This window comes from Scomber scombrus, chromosome 5 (genome assembly GCF_963691925.1).
Source record: "Scomber scombrus chromosome 5, fScoSco1.1, whole genome shotgun sequence".
Classification (NCBI taxonomy): Eukaryota; Metazoa; Chordata; class Actinopteri; order Scombriformes; family Scombridae; genus Scomber; species Scomber scombrus.
This window is the reverse complement of record NC_084974.1, coordinates 26,845,786-26,862,499: the sequence shown is the minus strand read 5'-3', so window position 1 is coordinate 26,862,499 and position 16,714 is coordinate 26,845,786. Positions and strand designations below refer to the sequence as shown.

At 38.4% G+C, this 16,714-nt stretch overlaps 1 protein-coding gene across 1 annotated transcript in view; it reads left to right on the top strand.

Annotated features, from left to right (window-relative positions):
* The window catches only part of zbbx (zinc finger, B-box domain containing), a 76,674-nt gene extending 60,695 nt beyond the window's left edge, over positions 1-15,979 (top strand). Inside the window, exon 19 of the mRNA XM_062419911.1 lies at positions 15,867-15,979. Coding sequence (XP_062275895.1) covers positions 15,867-15,979 — 113 coding nt within the window. The remainder of the gene's footprint in view (positions 1-15,866) is intronic.
* Positions 15,980-16,714: the final 735 nt, after the last annotated feature.

Here is a 16,714-nt window from a genome sequence, read left to right as displayed (position 1 = left end):
TTATGAGGGGGTTTCAGGAGGGAATGGGGAGGGTGCTAAAACAAGTTAATATGAATTAAAAGAATTTTTTTATTTTTTTTATTTTTTATATGGAACAAACTTAGAAATATGGTTGTAAGCACACCAGTTGGTTTGTTTTTCATTATATTTCCTCAGGTCCACATGATCACAACAGCAGCATTTCTTTTTTGTTGTTGTTGAATGAGGTGGACTTGTGAACCTTGCATTTTTTTTCTGTGGAAATTGCAACAGAATTATTGAACATTACAAAAGTAACAAAGCACATTAAAGGACAAACTGTCCACTACACTGCATATACACAGACTGTGCACAATATTTCAGACCTAAAAAAATCCCTGTAGGTCCATTTGCAAGATCATTGAGTCATAAAAAGTGGTTCTATTGGACTTATGTGACTTTAAGGAGGCGGTTGGCCTAAAGCAATATATTACTCATCTTGGTAAACATCTGAGGAATAGGGAAACTGTTACCAGTCCTTTTCTTTCCTTTCAAATCAAACAAATTATCTAGTTTTATTCAACATGAATGCTGTTGACACCCACATTCTTTAAGAGGAGCTTATTATAGAAGAAAGTGAAACTGACGACTTGACAGAATGTGAAACAGCTGTTGAATTGCAATCAGATGTTACTGACAGTGATATTCCTGTGCCATTTACGGACGATCTGGCAGCACTGTGAAAACATCCAGGAAAGGCATGCATCCTTACTTGTGCGAATAGAAGCAGTCTTGCATATTTCTAAATTAGCCACTCAGGAAAAAGCCAGTGAATTCTATGAAATGGGTGTTTTGATTGGTGACCTAAATACATATACAGTAAAATATGTACTCTGGAAGCACTGTTGTAACATTTATGAAAACTCACTAATTTTAATAAGACACATTACACAGTCTCAACTTACTTTATTCTATTTCAGAGACTGGGGTTTTGGATATGTCAAATTGTAAGAGTTAACAATTTTGTGGCAGGAGAAAAAAAAAAACATTCATGTTTGTAGAAACTGCTGTTTTTGCAGTGCTTTAATTGTATATACATGGTTGTTTATTTAAAGACGAAAAAGGAAATGCAGACTTTTGTTTATCCAGGTTGCTTATAAATGTGTGTTTCATAACTTTCCTGTATGTGTGCGCATTAAGGGATAAGTCTAGTGATGTTCTATAGATGAATCTGGTGGCTGATTAATATATCGCACTCTGAAGTGCTGCCACCATTACTGCAGCAGCAGAGTGGAACTGAACACATTTATACTGACATTGGAAGCACTGATGTTTGGGTTAATCACGGTTGGCAGTTAAACCTCACCATCACAGACGAGGCAAGTCGGTGTGAATGTGAAAGTGCTAGTCTGAAATTAGTTTGAAATGAGTTTATGACCATCCTGCTTCTGTCTGACCTCCACAGTCTGGATGGCACTGCTGTGTGGAGTAGTTAATTAAACCCAGCAGGAATTACTTACTAGCTTATAATTTAAATAATAATCAAACTCCTTGATTTCTTGCATTGTAATCTACGTGGGAGTATTACGGCAACTCTGGGGGGGTAAAAAAAAGGTGATATTTAAAGAATACAAATTTGCAAATTAATGGAAAAAAAGTCCAGAGAATTAAGATAAATTAAGGCAAAAGGCTTGTAACTTATCGACAAAACGTGCACATGTACTTCAATTAACCTAAGCAAGTTACTTTAATCTGACTTTTTCCTTGAAATGACTTTTTTTCCCTCAAAAAATTGTTTTAAAATAGACATTTTTCACATAATGTTTTGATTATATGCAAATTCTCACTTTTATTTTCTTTTTTTCTTAGAGGGCCCGTAGCCCACAGCATGCATAGTGAAAGCAGCACATTAGTAGAGCAGCAGCTTCAGTACTTCTTCTTTGTCTACACAGGATGCTTTCAGGTACAGTGCAGACTGTATTTTGCATGTTCGAAGGGCTCAGAGCTTCACACACAATGCAGTGTATGCATGTAAAACAGAAAAAAATAGACTAATGAAATAAACTTATGAAACATATGCTACAGGTTAAGCTGATAGGTGGCCTGTGTAGACAGCTGTATTGATTAAAATAGCGGGTGGGTCTTTTCCCCGAGACACACCTTACTATTTGGAAGCAATCTGTCTGTCTATATGTATGTGTGTCGTTCACATATTGCCTATCTCGTCAACTGTTCATCCAATCAAATTTAAACTTGGCAGTTGTATTGATGAGGACCTGAGGAAGCGTATTGCCAAATTTAGTGCAATTTGGACAGTGAATAAACATCACAGAGCTGCTCCACTCTGCATCAGCAGGGCGGGGACTCTGGGCTCTGTGACTGTCACGAGCACAGTCGGAGATCTGTACAACCCTGCCATGAGAGAGATGAGGGGAGGACATCTCTCTTCGTTTGATAATGTTAAAATTTAGGCTTTGTTGTTGGGTTTGAGACTCATTTTAAAAAAGGTAAGAGAAAAAGAGAAATGGGACGATCGAGCTGAGAGCACAAGCGAGAGACAGAGAGACGATGGTGTAAAGCTTTCTCTGAGAGAGAGAAAGCCTGTGAATGACAGAAATGTTATTTTCTGATTGCTTCATGGCAGTTATGTTCTAAAGCACAAATAAACAACCATCGAACAATCAGCAGATGATTTACTGTAGAGACAGACACTCTCAGTTTCTGTTTCATTTTTCAGAGAGAGAGAGAGGGAGAGAGAGAGAGAGAGAGAGAGAGAGAGAGAGAGAGAGAGAGAGAGAGAGAGAGAGAGAGAGAGAGAGACTACTAGACTACTACTTCCTCCTATAATGTAAAACACTCAACGAAATAAGGAACATTGACTTTAACAAGTTCATCTCTGTAATTTCATATTTCAAACTGTTTAATGACCTCTCAAAATTAAAAAAAAAAAAAAAAAAAAACCTCCTAGGAGAAGGAGACAGGGCATCTTGCTGCCCAATATGTATCAACATTAACCAACCTGAGGAACAGTAAATTACCTGGACACACACACACACACACACACACACACACACACACACACACACACACACACACACACACACACACACACACACACACACACACACACACACACACACACACACACACACACACACACACAGGGATATACTGTATATATAATTAATACAAATAAGAACAACTTTCATGCCAGTAAAGCCTGTTGAGTTGAAAAGAGACAGAGAGAGAAAGTGCAGTGGAGCGTGGAGAGGGAGCAGTGGAAAACTTTCTCTGAAACAGAAAGCCTGTGAATGAGATAAATGACTGACCAATTAGTGGTCAGCATTGTTTTAACATCACTTTTTAGTATCAGCTCAGCTTAAATGGCATGCTTTAAAAAAGACTGTTTTTAAATTAAGAATGGGCAGACTCTAAGGCTACTTCCTACAGGCAGTTTAAAATCACTATGTCTCATATAAGCACAAATCTTTTGTGCTAATACACCACCCTCTCTGAACTAGGCCATAGAAGATAAACAGTGTAAGAGCCCAATATAATCGATGCACTTTATTTTAGGATTGACATTATTTCAAAAGCTCTGTTATGCATTTTATTTGTGATTAAGTGCAGCCCTCATTATGCTTGAAATGAGAAAATAGTCACTATTACAACACTTAAAATATGTGTATTATATTTATTTATAAACTGATACGAAAATAGTACACAGCTTATAACAGCACAGCCAGAAAAGACTGTAGTTGTTTGTTGAAAAGTTTAATATCTTTTGATGACTTTGTTTTCAACAAAACCAATTCTTCAGGAACCTCCTAGACAGATTTCTTAGCAAAATCACTGAAAAACTGATATCCTTTACATATTTACTTACACTGTTTTAAGATTGAGTTATAAAATGACAGCAACAGACTATTTTAGTATATAATTTGTCCCTTTTTTTAGATTTGCTTTTTAGGTAGGAATGAATAGGATTGGGGCAAAGTGCCACACACAGGGTAGGTGTGTCGGAGACGGATTAATTCCCTGTTGATTCGGTGACAAAGACAAAAATATAGAAGGTCGCCAGCATTATTCTTTAAAGTGTGTGTGTGTCTGTTTGTGTGTGTCAGAGAGATGTGGGAGTGAGTGAGTGATATATCAAGTATAATGTTCTATTTATACAGATAGGAATCCTGCTCTAAGCCAGTGGGGTTCATTAACTTCCTCATGATGATGATAAATGTTGTCCTATATAACATATGAACAAATGCAGCAGGATATTACCAAACTGGATTGAAGTCTATTTTTTAATGTTTTCCATCAAGCCACTTTATATGTCTTCCCTCTTTTGTTCCTTCTTTTAGCCGTTCTCCTTCTGACTGTCTCTCTGTTTGTCAAGCTAACACTCAGTGTGCGTTCTTGTGTCTTTACTGTGTTCATGGCCTCTTTAAATGTGTTCACTTTCTATCATTTCACTGTCTTTATCAAGATTTCGCACACATTTCTTCTTATGACTCTTGCTCTCACTTTCTGTCTCTGTCCTCAGCAGCACAGGCACACCTACTCTGCCTTTCAAAAAATATGTGCGTATGAGACTGCCAATGAGGTGATTAATGGATTGTTTGTTTGTATGTGTGACTCTACCCATTCCCGTCATCCTAATTAAAGATATTTGCTGATTTGGCTGGGCCCCACCCGTGTAGCGCTGTTTATACAGCTGATTCTTACAATACAGCTCTTGCTGAGGGCTGTTAAGCCGATGCTCTACAGTAGTTTAATGAATGTCTCTGAACTTTTTTTTTGAAGGGGACGGGATGATTATTTTTGTGAAATGCAGACATGCCCAGTGTATTAACAAAGCTCCCTGTGAATGTGTGTGTTGTCTCTGGGTATGCATGTGCATCTAAAAATGCAAACGTTTGCTAGTTCACGTGAGTGTTTGAATATATTTATTGTCCTAATTATCTTTCCCAGGAATGCTTGCAGTTTTTTGGGGGAGGAGGTGAGGTGAGGTGGTGGAGTAGTTGGATATTGAATTTATTTACTTCTTTACCTAGATTGGGGAAATTTTCAGGAAACTTGACAGAAATTATGACAGTTGACCAATGTGCTACACACCAGAACAAGTGTTGACTCATCCATATCTGATATGAGATATGGATATAATAGTGACTTTTTGTGGCAATATATTTTCCTCATTCTCAATGCCTCTTAAACAGCATTTCTAGTGGTGCAATTTAAAAAGCATAAAAGTTTACCACATCAAATTCACTGAGTTCACAAGCTATTCCTTATGGTCGGGGTCAAAAGAGAGCCAGGATTTTTGAGACAAGCTGTTATTAGAGATTGTTAGAGATTCTTTATTCCATTAATGATTAATTATATTGTTTGGTATTTTTTACCATTTTTAGTAAAAAGTCTTGCTGTTTCATCATCTGCTCCCATTGCTCTGTAACTCTTACTGCTTTGAATGCACACACTGTCCTTGATGTTGGCATGGTACATAATGCACATTTCTACACTCCTATTTCAGTCACTTTCATCCACTTGTGATGATTCTGTTAAATTGAACTCAGTGCCAAAGTTTTTTGGCATACCTGCTGACCAGTATCAATATTGGACGATTTTGCAGCTCACGATTCATGTCCAGTGCCAACAGACAGTGGCAGTGTAGGAAGTAGTATGCCCATGATCCATCTGTTTTAGTGTCTCTTGCATAGTTGTAACAAAACCTATACCTTAACCATGTTTTAGTTGCTGAACCATAACCATACTGAGTGAGAATTTAGAAATCATATTGGCATTTGACCTTAAATAAAACAAACAGAAACTTAATTTAATATTTTTTAGGATTTTGCAACATAGATCAATATTTATTCACGTTGTATGCTAATAAGGTGTTGTATCCAAACCAAGTAACATAAAAAAGTCACACCTGTGGGTGTTCAAAACCATACTTAACATTGGTGTTTTTGGACCATGGGAGGAAATACATTCATACATTGGGAGGGCATGCAAATTTGACAAAAAAACCCCGGCCTGTCTATTTGAACTCAGGTCCTCCTTGCTGCGAGGCAACAGTGCTAACCACTGCACCACCACGCTGACAACTTCAAAACACAACAGTCAGATTGCACCCAAAGGCAGCAATGCAGCAACTCCGTGCTGCTCCCGAACTGTATTTTATGAAGTTGAACATAAAAAGAGTCTTTGTGTGAAGGCGTGTATCCAAGCTGCTATGTGCCTGTGTGGGACAAATGTGTGAAATACAGTATGTGTGTCTGCGAGAGCACATATACAACTGTGTTTGGTGCAACGCTATGTTAAGGCTAAACACACTTAAGGCTAAGCAATCAGCGAGTAAAGTTTCCTCGCCGCTGTCATTAAAGCTCCACATAAAAGCTTAAGCTGCTTTTATCCTTCTAAGGAAGAAAGGGAGAATGTCAGCACATAATTAAATTAGATGAAAGGAGGGGAATTAGAGGCTTCCTCCTCTTTAAACACAAACGACTTAATCAGAACCTTGGGCTAAATGAGAGACAGACGGCTACATGATCATGGGGAGGATAAACATCCCTCTCCTTGCCTCCATCATTTTTTCTGTCTCACTTTCCTTCATGTCTTTATTATCTCTTTTACCTGCTGTATATCTCTGTCTGTCTTTTCGCCCCTCTGGATTTGGCTCCCTCTTACTCTTTTGTCTATCCTCTATCCATATGTTTGCACAACCTGTGAACATTATCACTTTTGCAGCCTTTCCACCCTCTGTCTCCACTCCCCCCCTTTCCCCCTTCAATTCCTCTGCCTTTAACTGCATTGCAAATTTCAACTTGCACTCACACCACTTTCCTCCTCACCTCACCTGCCACCTGTGCTCTCCCTCTGAAAATCTGAAGCCGGGACCTTGAACGCACCACCTGCAGCATTCAGGGCCCACATGTATAAACCATAATTAGGCCCTTGATTAGGAATATGAATTCTATCATACCTGACATGGATCTGTTTCATCATGCATATCCTCAGAGAACGGCAGTTTATTATTATATGATCCTTATAAACAGTGGTTTTGAAGGAGGGCATGATGCAAGGGAGTGCATCAGAGGAAAAAAGCTTCAGAGATCTTGTTTGCTAGATTGAGCTCTGCCTTTAATGTCTGGGAAGGGTTTCATTTGGAAATGAGATCCCCCACTGCATCAAACTGACACTAATAGATGCTAATGAAGCTATTAGTTATCAGAAGAAAGTCTTACATCTTGAAGGGTGTCACTGCCTATAAGGACCATTTAACAGACACTGGAGTGTGTATATGGTACATGTGTAGATTTATATTTATATTAGTTGAATTGAAAATGAAGAAAATGAAAAAGTTCTTCATTTTTCCTACATAATTATTCCATCCCTGCACTATCCAAGCATCAGATAAAGTGTGTTTATTGATTATAAACGTTTGCCTCAGAAAATATTCACACATGGCTGCATCTTACAGATACTTTTCAGTGCTTACTTATGTTACCTGCATAGACGGCAGTGTTTGCTGCCACTAGTGTACTGTCAATATGTCACTGGAAACATTGGCTGCATTAAATTTAGCCCGAAGTAGTGGGAAAGGTGAGGAAAAGAAATTCCAGGGTTAATAATATTCACCTATTTACAGTCCTCAGGTGGATATGCAGAGAAGGATATAAGCAGAGCGCAGGAGAAGCAGAGACGAGGAAGGTGAGGAGGGAGTTGTAGAAAATGAGGCACAGGCAGGCTTCTGTGGGATGATAGAGAAACTGGCAGATGGAGAGAGGGAGGATGCCGCTATCACACAGGGAAAACAAGCAGAAAGAAACTGAGTAATTGTTATTTTCCAGGATTTCTTCTTTTTTGTGACATGTTGCCAATCATTTGCAGGATGAGACGACTGACTGCCTTCCTGCTTTCTTTTTATTTTTTGTTGCTTCCCCTGATTATGTCCCTAAGTGAGGCAGAAGGGTGGTTGGGGTGGGGGGTGGATGTGGTGACACAAAGGGAAAAAAATCACCACACATAAACTACAGAGAGAAAGCGCAAGACAGTTGTGTTCAAGTTGAACTCGCATGATAAAAGCACAAAAGTGCAGTTTTCCCGTTGACTATACCACACTGGAGAACAGCGTGCGTGAGTGTGTGCAAACATATGTGTGTTTATGCGTTTCTGCGTGTGTCAGTATGAAAGCCTGTTGTCCCACCAACTTCACTACAGACCTGAGGGAAGCAATGAGACTGCTAATTAGCAGCACAGAGGGAAGCAGCCCCAGCGGCCAATCAAATCTGCTTTTGAAACTGGTTCCCCCTGAGACGCCATGGAAACGGGGCGACTAAGTAACCAAGGCGATGAGATATGATGTCATTTATTTAGTTGTACAACACAACTGTAATTCTAATCCAAAATCAGTAGCGATTTCAGATGTCCTCTCTTGTGTCACTCACTGTTTTCCTGACAGTTGGCTGTTCCTGGCCCTGCGGTCGTCTAATTTGCCCATTTGGTGTTTTCAAAGGAGAAATGTTGAGGAAGGAGTTCAGAGAGAGACGAGTTCATTCAGAGTACATGTAGTAGATGCCTTGTCTTTTTTCCACAGATATGTTTTCAGTTAACCAGCATACATACATACACATCAGTCCAACCTCACAAGAAAAACAACATTATAGGCCTAAATTTCAGGGCAGCAAAAATAACCTATAATTAGGTTTACATAATCAAATGGCTGTAGTAATTATGACTTGGGGTAGTGAAGCAGTTCAGACGACGTCAATATAAGATGACTCGATAAGATGATATTACCTAATTAGGAGGGGGCTTTTCTCCAGCAGATCAGTGTCTGTTTCCTATTTCCAACCGTGAGTGTCACCACCACAAATTGGGACATTAAAAAAAATAGAAGTAATATCACATTGTTTGTTGCCTAGACGATGAAGCTTGCATAACTGTAAGAAAGTCTAAACCACCTTTCAAGTGGTCATTTTAATCCAAACCATGATCTTTCCCTAACCCTAACCAAGTGGATTTTGGGACTTTTCACAGTGATTTGTAATGATTTTGGAAAGCATGTTATGGTCCTATGTGTCGCTCTGGAGTGTATTACTATGGCCACTAAATAGTGAAGATGTAACTGTCGGTCGCCTTTTGCTGGTTGAATTCATTACTTGTACTGTCATTTAGTAATGAGTACTATTGCAGCCCATTCAAAACGTGCCTATTCAGAACAGACCGATTGCTTGGCCTCCAGTATTGCTGCTCCAACAATAGAAACTAACATTATCTTATACATACATGTTAAGTACTATAATATTGATTCTTCTCATTTCAAGTATAATGAGGGTTGCATTTAAAAATAAAATACTTAACAGAGAGCTTTTGAGATAATGTGCATTCTAAAATAAAGTGCATCGATTATATTGGGCTCTTGTTGGGCTCACTGTTTATTTTCTATGGCCTAATACAGATCATTTGTGTCCATTCTTGATTAAAAGCTGTTTTCACTGTTTACTTTTCTCTTTTTTTAAGCATGCCATGTGAAAAAAAATTTCACAAGCTGAGCTGATACTAAAAAGTGACGTTAAAAAAATGCAGACCACTGATCGGTAATTAAGCAGCTTGAAATATGAAATTACAGAGATAAACTTGTTAAAGTCAGTGTTCCTTATTTCACTGAGTCTTTTGCGTTATAGGAGGAAGTAGTAGTCTACTAATCTCTCTTTCTCGCTCTCTCTCTCTCTCTCTCTCTCTCTTTCTCTCTAGCTCCCTCTCTCTCCAGCTGGCGTGCTTGAAACACAGCATTCATGCGAGGAAAAAACAAGACAGATTTAATCTGTTGTTCTTTGTATTTACTGCTGCATTTGTTGGATGTAATGAATGAAAAGGAGAAATGCCATGAAAATGGCATAGAAACTAAGAGTGTCTGTCTCTACAGTAAATCATCTGCTGAATGTTCAATGGTTGTTTATTTGTGCTTTAGAACATAACTGCCATGAAGCAATCAGAAAATAACATATTTCTGTCATTCACAGGCTTTCTCTCTCTCAGAGAAAGCTTTACACCATTGTCTCTCCTCACCAGCGCTATCTCTCTGTTACTTACTCGCTGTCTCTCTTTTTCTCATTAAAAAAAAAAAAAAGTTGGGAAGCTGACGTAAAATAGCCAATTACATTATTAAACAAAGAGAGATGTCCTCCCCTGGTCTCTATTATGGCAGGTCTGTAGAGTTTTGATCTCTGCCTGTGCTCATGATCATGACATGCAGTTGTAGAGCCCAGAAGCCCACCCTCACTGCTGCAGAACAGTGATGATTGCTTCTTTATTCGAAGTTTATTATTTTTTGTTCATATGATGTAAAACTGCATCAAATTCTACACTGCACTTCCTTGGGTCACCAGCAGTGCACCTGCTAAGTGTGAAGTTGATCAACTAAACAGTTCTGAAGATATGCAAAGGACATACATACAGACACAGAGACATACAGACTTTGAGCAGAGTTTACGTTACTGTCAATATTCCAGAAATCAGGCATTATAGAACAATTACCAGACACATGCTTAATACTGTACGGAACACCCTTGAGGTCATATGGTAAACATACCTAAAACAAAAAAAAAAACTGTTATTGTGTAAATGCGTTCACAGGGATTTGTTAACTGTGCATGGATAATACAAAATATTGTTTCTGAAATATTACAATGGATGAAGCCTACTGATATACTGAAAATGAGTGAGGACAAGGAAGACTTGCAAAGAAAGTGTTTATGGTCATGCACAACTGATTGCATGTGTGTGTGACAATTAACATTTATTCATGAGGAGTCAGGAGATAGATCATTTCTGAACACAATATTGGTAAGACCTCTTCGATCTGCTCTGTATCTATTATTCATCTGCTCATCAATCTGACCTCCACCACAGTTACAAAGGTTGAACTGTCCCGATACATATTATATGCACCCTTAAACAGGCACATACATCAGCACAGTCTCATCAATAAATATTAATGCATTTGACTGTGCATGTTCTCAGTTATGTGCTCCTCACCCCTTGTCCACACAAACTGACTCAAACACGAAAGGCACCAGAGGCTTCCATCTATTGTGAATGGAAACTCCAAATACCATCCTGGATTCAAGATTGAAAAGATTCGCTTTGGCATGGCCTGTAGAATTTAATAATTTTATGCAAATTTCTTTTGACATGCAGGAGCAACAACCAGAGACAATCAATTGTACCTGTTTTGATCAGATGGGCTTTAAGCTCTGATACAACTATGTAAAAGCTAAACAAGCGTGGGAAAAGTCGCTGTGGTACAAGGCTTCAACATTCAATATGATGTACCTTTATGCTACTGGGACTTGAAAACATTGAAACACGCACCACCAAATGAATTACAGGTGCTCCGTATAGTGGCATCAAGAGAAAATAATCTAATAATAATCTAATCAGAGCTGAGTGTTTAAATTACATACCTGCAAGCTTTAGTTGTTTGAAAGGCAAGTTTGTCACAGGTCAAATTGATGTGGCACAATTTACGAAAAAGGGCTATAACAAAAAATTGTAAGCATAACCTTATTATCACACTTCACTGTTCTCACTCTCACTGCTGCCCCCATGCTGCTGATGTTATACAGTATCTGCCATGCAGCTATGAGCACTTTTTCAATCGAGTCCCACATCACTGTCAAATTGTCCGGGAATCGTAAGGTCAGAGGTTCAATTAGCCTGAATCATACCAGCTCTTTTCCCCTCTTACTATAATGATTAGGCAATCTCATGAGATTTACTATTACTGGCATTCATTTGTGCTCTTAATCCGATACAAGCCTGTTACATTCGTCAATCTGTCAAAATTGCTATTCCATCACAGACAAGGTCACCTGATAAAATCTGTCCCATCCCAGTGAGGATTTCTTGTTTTGTTTTGTTTTTTTCGTTTGTATTTTTTCATATTTTTCAGCTTCCTCTATGTTGAACATTTTGGAGGGTTGCAGTGGAAATAATTAAGGAGAGCTTTGATAGCATTTTAAGAGCAAATTCGCAAGGCTCATCCACCTACTCAGCATGGAGACCCATTTAGAGAACTCAAATCCGTGGGAAATGCTAACGATAATGAGATGGATGACATGCATGGCAGCATGTGATAAGGAACATTTATTATTTGAACAGGCTCAAGCCAGATTTCTTGGGGATACTACTAAATTACACAACATTTCAATCATACATGGAGAAACACAGACTTCTTTTATCTGGTGTGAATGCACTGCATAAAGCATAGACATGCAGGGTACATTGTGAAACCAAATGAGGTCAATAGAAATACTAGTTATATTCGAACTGAGCTCAATTTTCTCTTGCACCAGCCTCCAATGGCGCAGTATTGCAGTGAAAGACTGAAGTACTGTTTATGACAACCACACTGTATAACTTTGGCCCTGGTAGTTGCTCATCCATGCACATTAAATACCAGTAGGTTGGAGGAAGGATGTCATGTAGCAGCAAGAGAGAAGAGAAATTAACATTCAAATGGCAAGAAAATAAAGTTAAGTTTGCATGCTGGCATCAGCATTTAGTTAAAATATTGCTTTGGCTAAGTACAGCCTTGGAGGAGCTAAAGTTGACGCAGACTCTTAGTCTTGTTTTATACATTATTAATGTTTTTAGATTGTGTGAGGTTTGTTTACACCATGTTAGTAAAACAAAGGTGCAAAGTGGGCATATGTTTTCAGTTTTAATATTATTAGACTTTACATCTTTAAGTCAAATTATTAAGTTACAATTAACTGAATAAATAACTACCTGTAACATCCAAATAGTGAGTAATTCTTAAAGGTAAAAAAAAAAGATAGATAGAATAATGCTAATACACACATTTTTGATTTTGTTGTTGTTATAGGCCACAATAATAATGAACTTGCTGATACACAGATTTCACAGGCCTGAGCAGTGTTAAAGTGTAGTGACTGCTGCCGTTGTAATGCTGGCTAAATACCCCGATGGGAGACTTAATCTTGATGTGCAAAATTTTTAGAAGCCTTTCCCTAATACTGACTTGTGCATAATCCATGTCTTTGTTGCTTTAATCCTTATTTATCCTGTCTTTTCTACTTTAGCCACAAATCCCCTTGATTATCAAAGTGGATTTAAGGTAAAAGCAAAGAAGGGATTCATCTGGGTTCACCTGGTCAGTCTGTTCTCTACAAACAACTCGTGCTCTTTATATTTGGCTCTTCTAGTGTGTAAAGTGATAATCAAACATTCATGGTCGTCTACTTAGCAAGGCAAGCTGTAGTTGTTTGAGGATCAACCCTGAAACTGGTTTGAAAAGAGACTGTTTCCCAACAAAGCTGGAGATTGAAAATGCAGAAACATTTTCATTTTCACATTAAAGTCAGAATTTGATAAAAACACTTTTTCAACCCTTTTAGATCAAATGCCTGGTCGTTTTGCACCTATTTAAAAATACATGCCAAAAATATTTAAAAAATCTATTTCTTTGTATTGTCAAAATCCAATAATTCCACTTGGAAATGCGTGAGAAGTTAGATATGAAATGCCCTTTTATCTGGACTTTAAAGAATAAACCTTTTTTGTTCAAGTTATTTTTGCTGAGTTTTACTCCCTCTGTGTTTGTGTGTGAGTGTGGGAGTGGTGTGCATTTTTAATGTATTTTTGTCTGTCTGTACAAACAAACGTGTGTAACTACTGCCTGTTCATATTACATTACTCACTTGTTCAAGTGGCTGACTGTCAAACTGCTGTGCTAATTATCTCAAAACTAATTGTCCAAAATGTTCAAGACTTCATTGCTTCTTGTTATGAGTTAATATTGATTGTCCTTGAGTCTGACTGTGGAGATTTTTCAGAAACAGGCAGAAAGACTAAAAGGGGATACATTGCAGAAACATGGGAAAGTCACTGTGTATTTTCTTACACGCATGTCCAATCTTTGCCTGTTTTCAACCGTCGTATCATTAACCACATTATCAACATTCACCTTTTTCAACAGCATAGTCACAAAGAAGTGTCTGTGGAGTTACCTTAAATATAACATCAATATCCAGATGGCTACCTGAGAGATATTCAGAGTATTTTCCTTCCAGCCAATGATAATTTAATGCTGTCATAGTGTCACAACAGTCAAATCAGTGGAAGTGTGTTAACCTGAAAGCACATCTTGACACAAGTTGACTCAAGCGTGAATACAGCGCACTGTCAGTATAACAGAATTACCGTCACCATATACATCAGTACATTTGATGTAACCTGATCATCATCCCCATCAATAACATACGCCGCTACGATACTACTCACACTGTAACATCTGCTGCTGCCACAATCCACTTATTGTTTAACAGCCATGATTCAGGGCTTCTGAACAAAAGTCACTGTTGCACATTGAAAATATCGTCCTCTTGACTAAGACTCAGTTTGATGTGACCTGGTCTTTGATGAGGTGTATGAGAGGAGACATCGCCCTAACAACTGATACTGATGGCAATCTTCATCAAGTAGTGGTTCATCATCTGCTTATTTTTATCTATTTCTGCTTCCTCTGTGATCTCTTTCTTATGCAGCTGTGTAATTTTTCTAAGGCTTTGCATACAGTTTTTTTTTTTTTTTTTTTTTTTAAAGCAACACATTTTTGGCCAAAGAAGACATGTAGCTGAACAGTAAAAAGCACAGATTTGGTCAATGACTCAGCATCATGCAAATTTCATGAAATGGATTGTAGAGAATTATACTGATGTTTTTGACTTTCTAAGCTTTTCACCTCTGAATCACCACCCACATTAGTTCAGTGATTCAAATAGGTCCAATTTTGGAGCAGTGCTGTGTGACGGTTAGTTTTAGCAGTTGGAGAGAATGAGCTAATCATAGCATATGGGTTTCACAACAATTCTGTTTGTGATTGGACCAAATTGGTTCAGAGTTTACGTAACCAAGATTGGTCAGTCAAGCCATGAATACATAGTGGGATGCTATGAGCAAGCCGTTTATCCCATTTCGTCTGCAACCGGGTTCTCTAACTTTTTTCACAGTGAAGACAAAGAGGTCTTGAACTCTGAATTGACTTGGGTTCTGTCAAATCACAAACAAGAATTTTTGTCTTTACCTTTTCTGTTTTGTGAAATGTTGTGTTTTTCGTTTCGTTGTTGCTTTTTCTGATTTGCTGTTCTGCTTTGTCCAATGTTAATGTATGTTGTACCTCAGGGCCACCATACAAAATAAATCAGTATATTTGTTTGATCAATATAAAAAAATATCAAATGTTCCTAGCAGTTGCTCATCATGATGTCTCAGGACAACGGGTAGGACAAATCCATCACTCACTACTGATTGGTTGTGAGTAAAACACAATGTCATGCTGAACAAATAAAGTGAAACAAAATGTTAATTTAGTCTGATTATCAGCATACTTTACAGGTGTAATTATGACTTTAAGACATAACATTGAATAATACTATGAATACATACTTAATTAGTCTAATATTGGTTGCTGTTTTCACTTCACATTTTTCTATTTTATTTTGGAAAACAGGAAAGAATAATCAGACACTACAAGGCAATATATATTAAACTGATGACTGATGAGCACAGGTCTGAATCTGAGAGCAGACACCAGTGAGCTAGAATTACTCCTTGACACAGAAAACTACTTACCATTATATTAGGTCCAAGCCACTGAACATAATTTCTGTCATTATTCGTCCTTCCTGTTGTAAAATTTCTAGCCTGGAAAAATGTCTGATCTTTCTGCTTGAATTCGTTCTTGTTCCTGTTTGTCCCTGACCTGAGCTGATTGTCTCTTGCTCACACTCTGTTCTGGAATGCTCTTTAATGTTCCGCTTGCATTCTTCCATTCCGTTCGTCTGAATCTCTCCCAATCTGTTTTTATTTTCTACATCCAGCCACAGCCATGAACGCTCCACTGAGTTTCCAAGTGCCGGGGAATGGCACCCCTCCTGCTAATGAATACGCCTTTGTGGATGTGTGTTGTGCCGGAGAGCGACTGAGTGCTTAGATGCTTATGTCTTAGACAACAACCCTGTGATACACACACAAACACACACGCGCGCCGACAAATATGCACAGTTGGTATCCTTTTAGGAGGGACATCCTAACTAATGAAGGCTCTTTCTTTTAATGGCAAGTCAATGAGCCATCCAAGCCTAAGTTGGTGAGAGATTCATGAGTGTGTGTGAGTGTATATGTCTGCCGTCAGTGAAAGTTATGATAACAGACAGTAGCCCAGCACTTAGTTTAAGTAGTATGACTGCAGTGTTAATAGTGATTAACATACAGCACAACACAATGGTCACAGTCCATGTATTGCACTAACCAAGCATTGCGTCTTGTAGTGGAACCAAACAATGACAGGTTAGCATAGAAAAACACAAAATATAGCCAAAACCAATCTTGGACTGAGACTCAGACGGTGGAAGGAACACAACCGACAAGTCTTCCATAGCGGAGGCAGATGTGGAGGCGCAGGGTAAGCCCTTTTCATTTCTATAGGAACCAGAGATGTGTGAGATTCACCCTGAGATGCTAAAGGCTCTGGACATTATATTGCTGTCTTATTTGACATGTCTCTTCAGTACCACATTGAGGTCAGCGACAGTGCCTGTGGACTGGCAGACTGGGGTGATGGCTCTCATTTTATTTGCATCGCTCGGCCTCCTTGGGAAAGTACAGGGGTGATGGTAAGGACTCTCTTCAAAGTACAGTAAAACTTCAGATTCCGAAGGAGCAATGC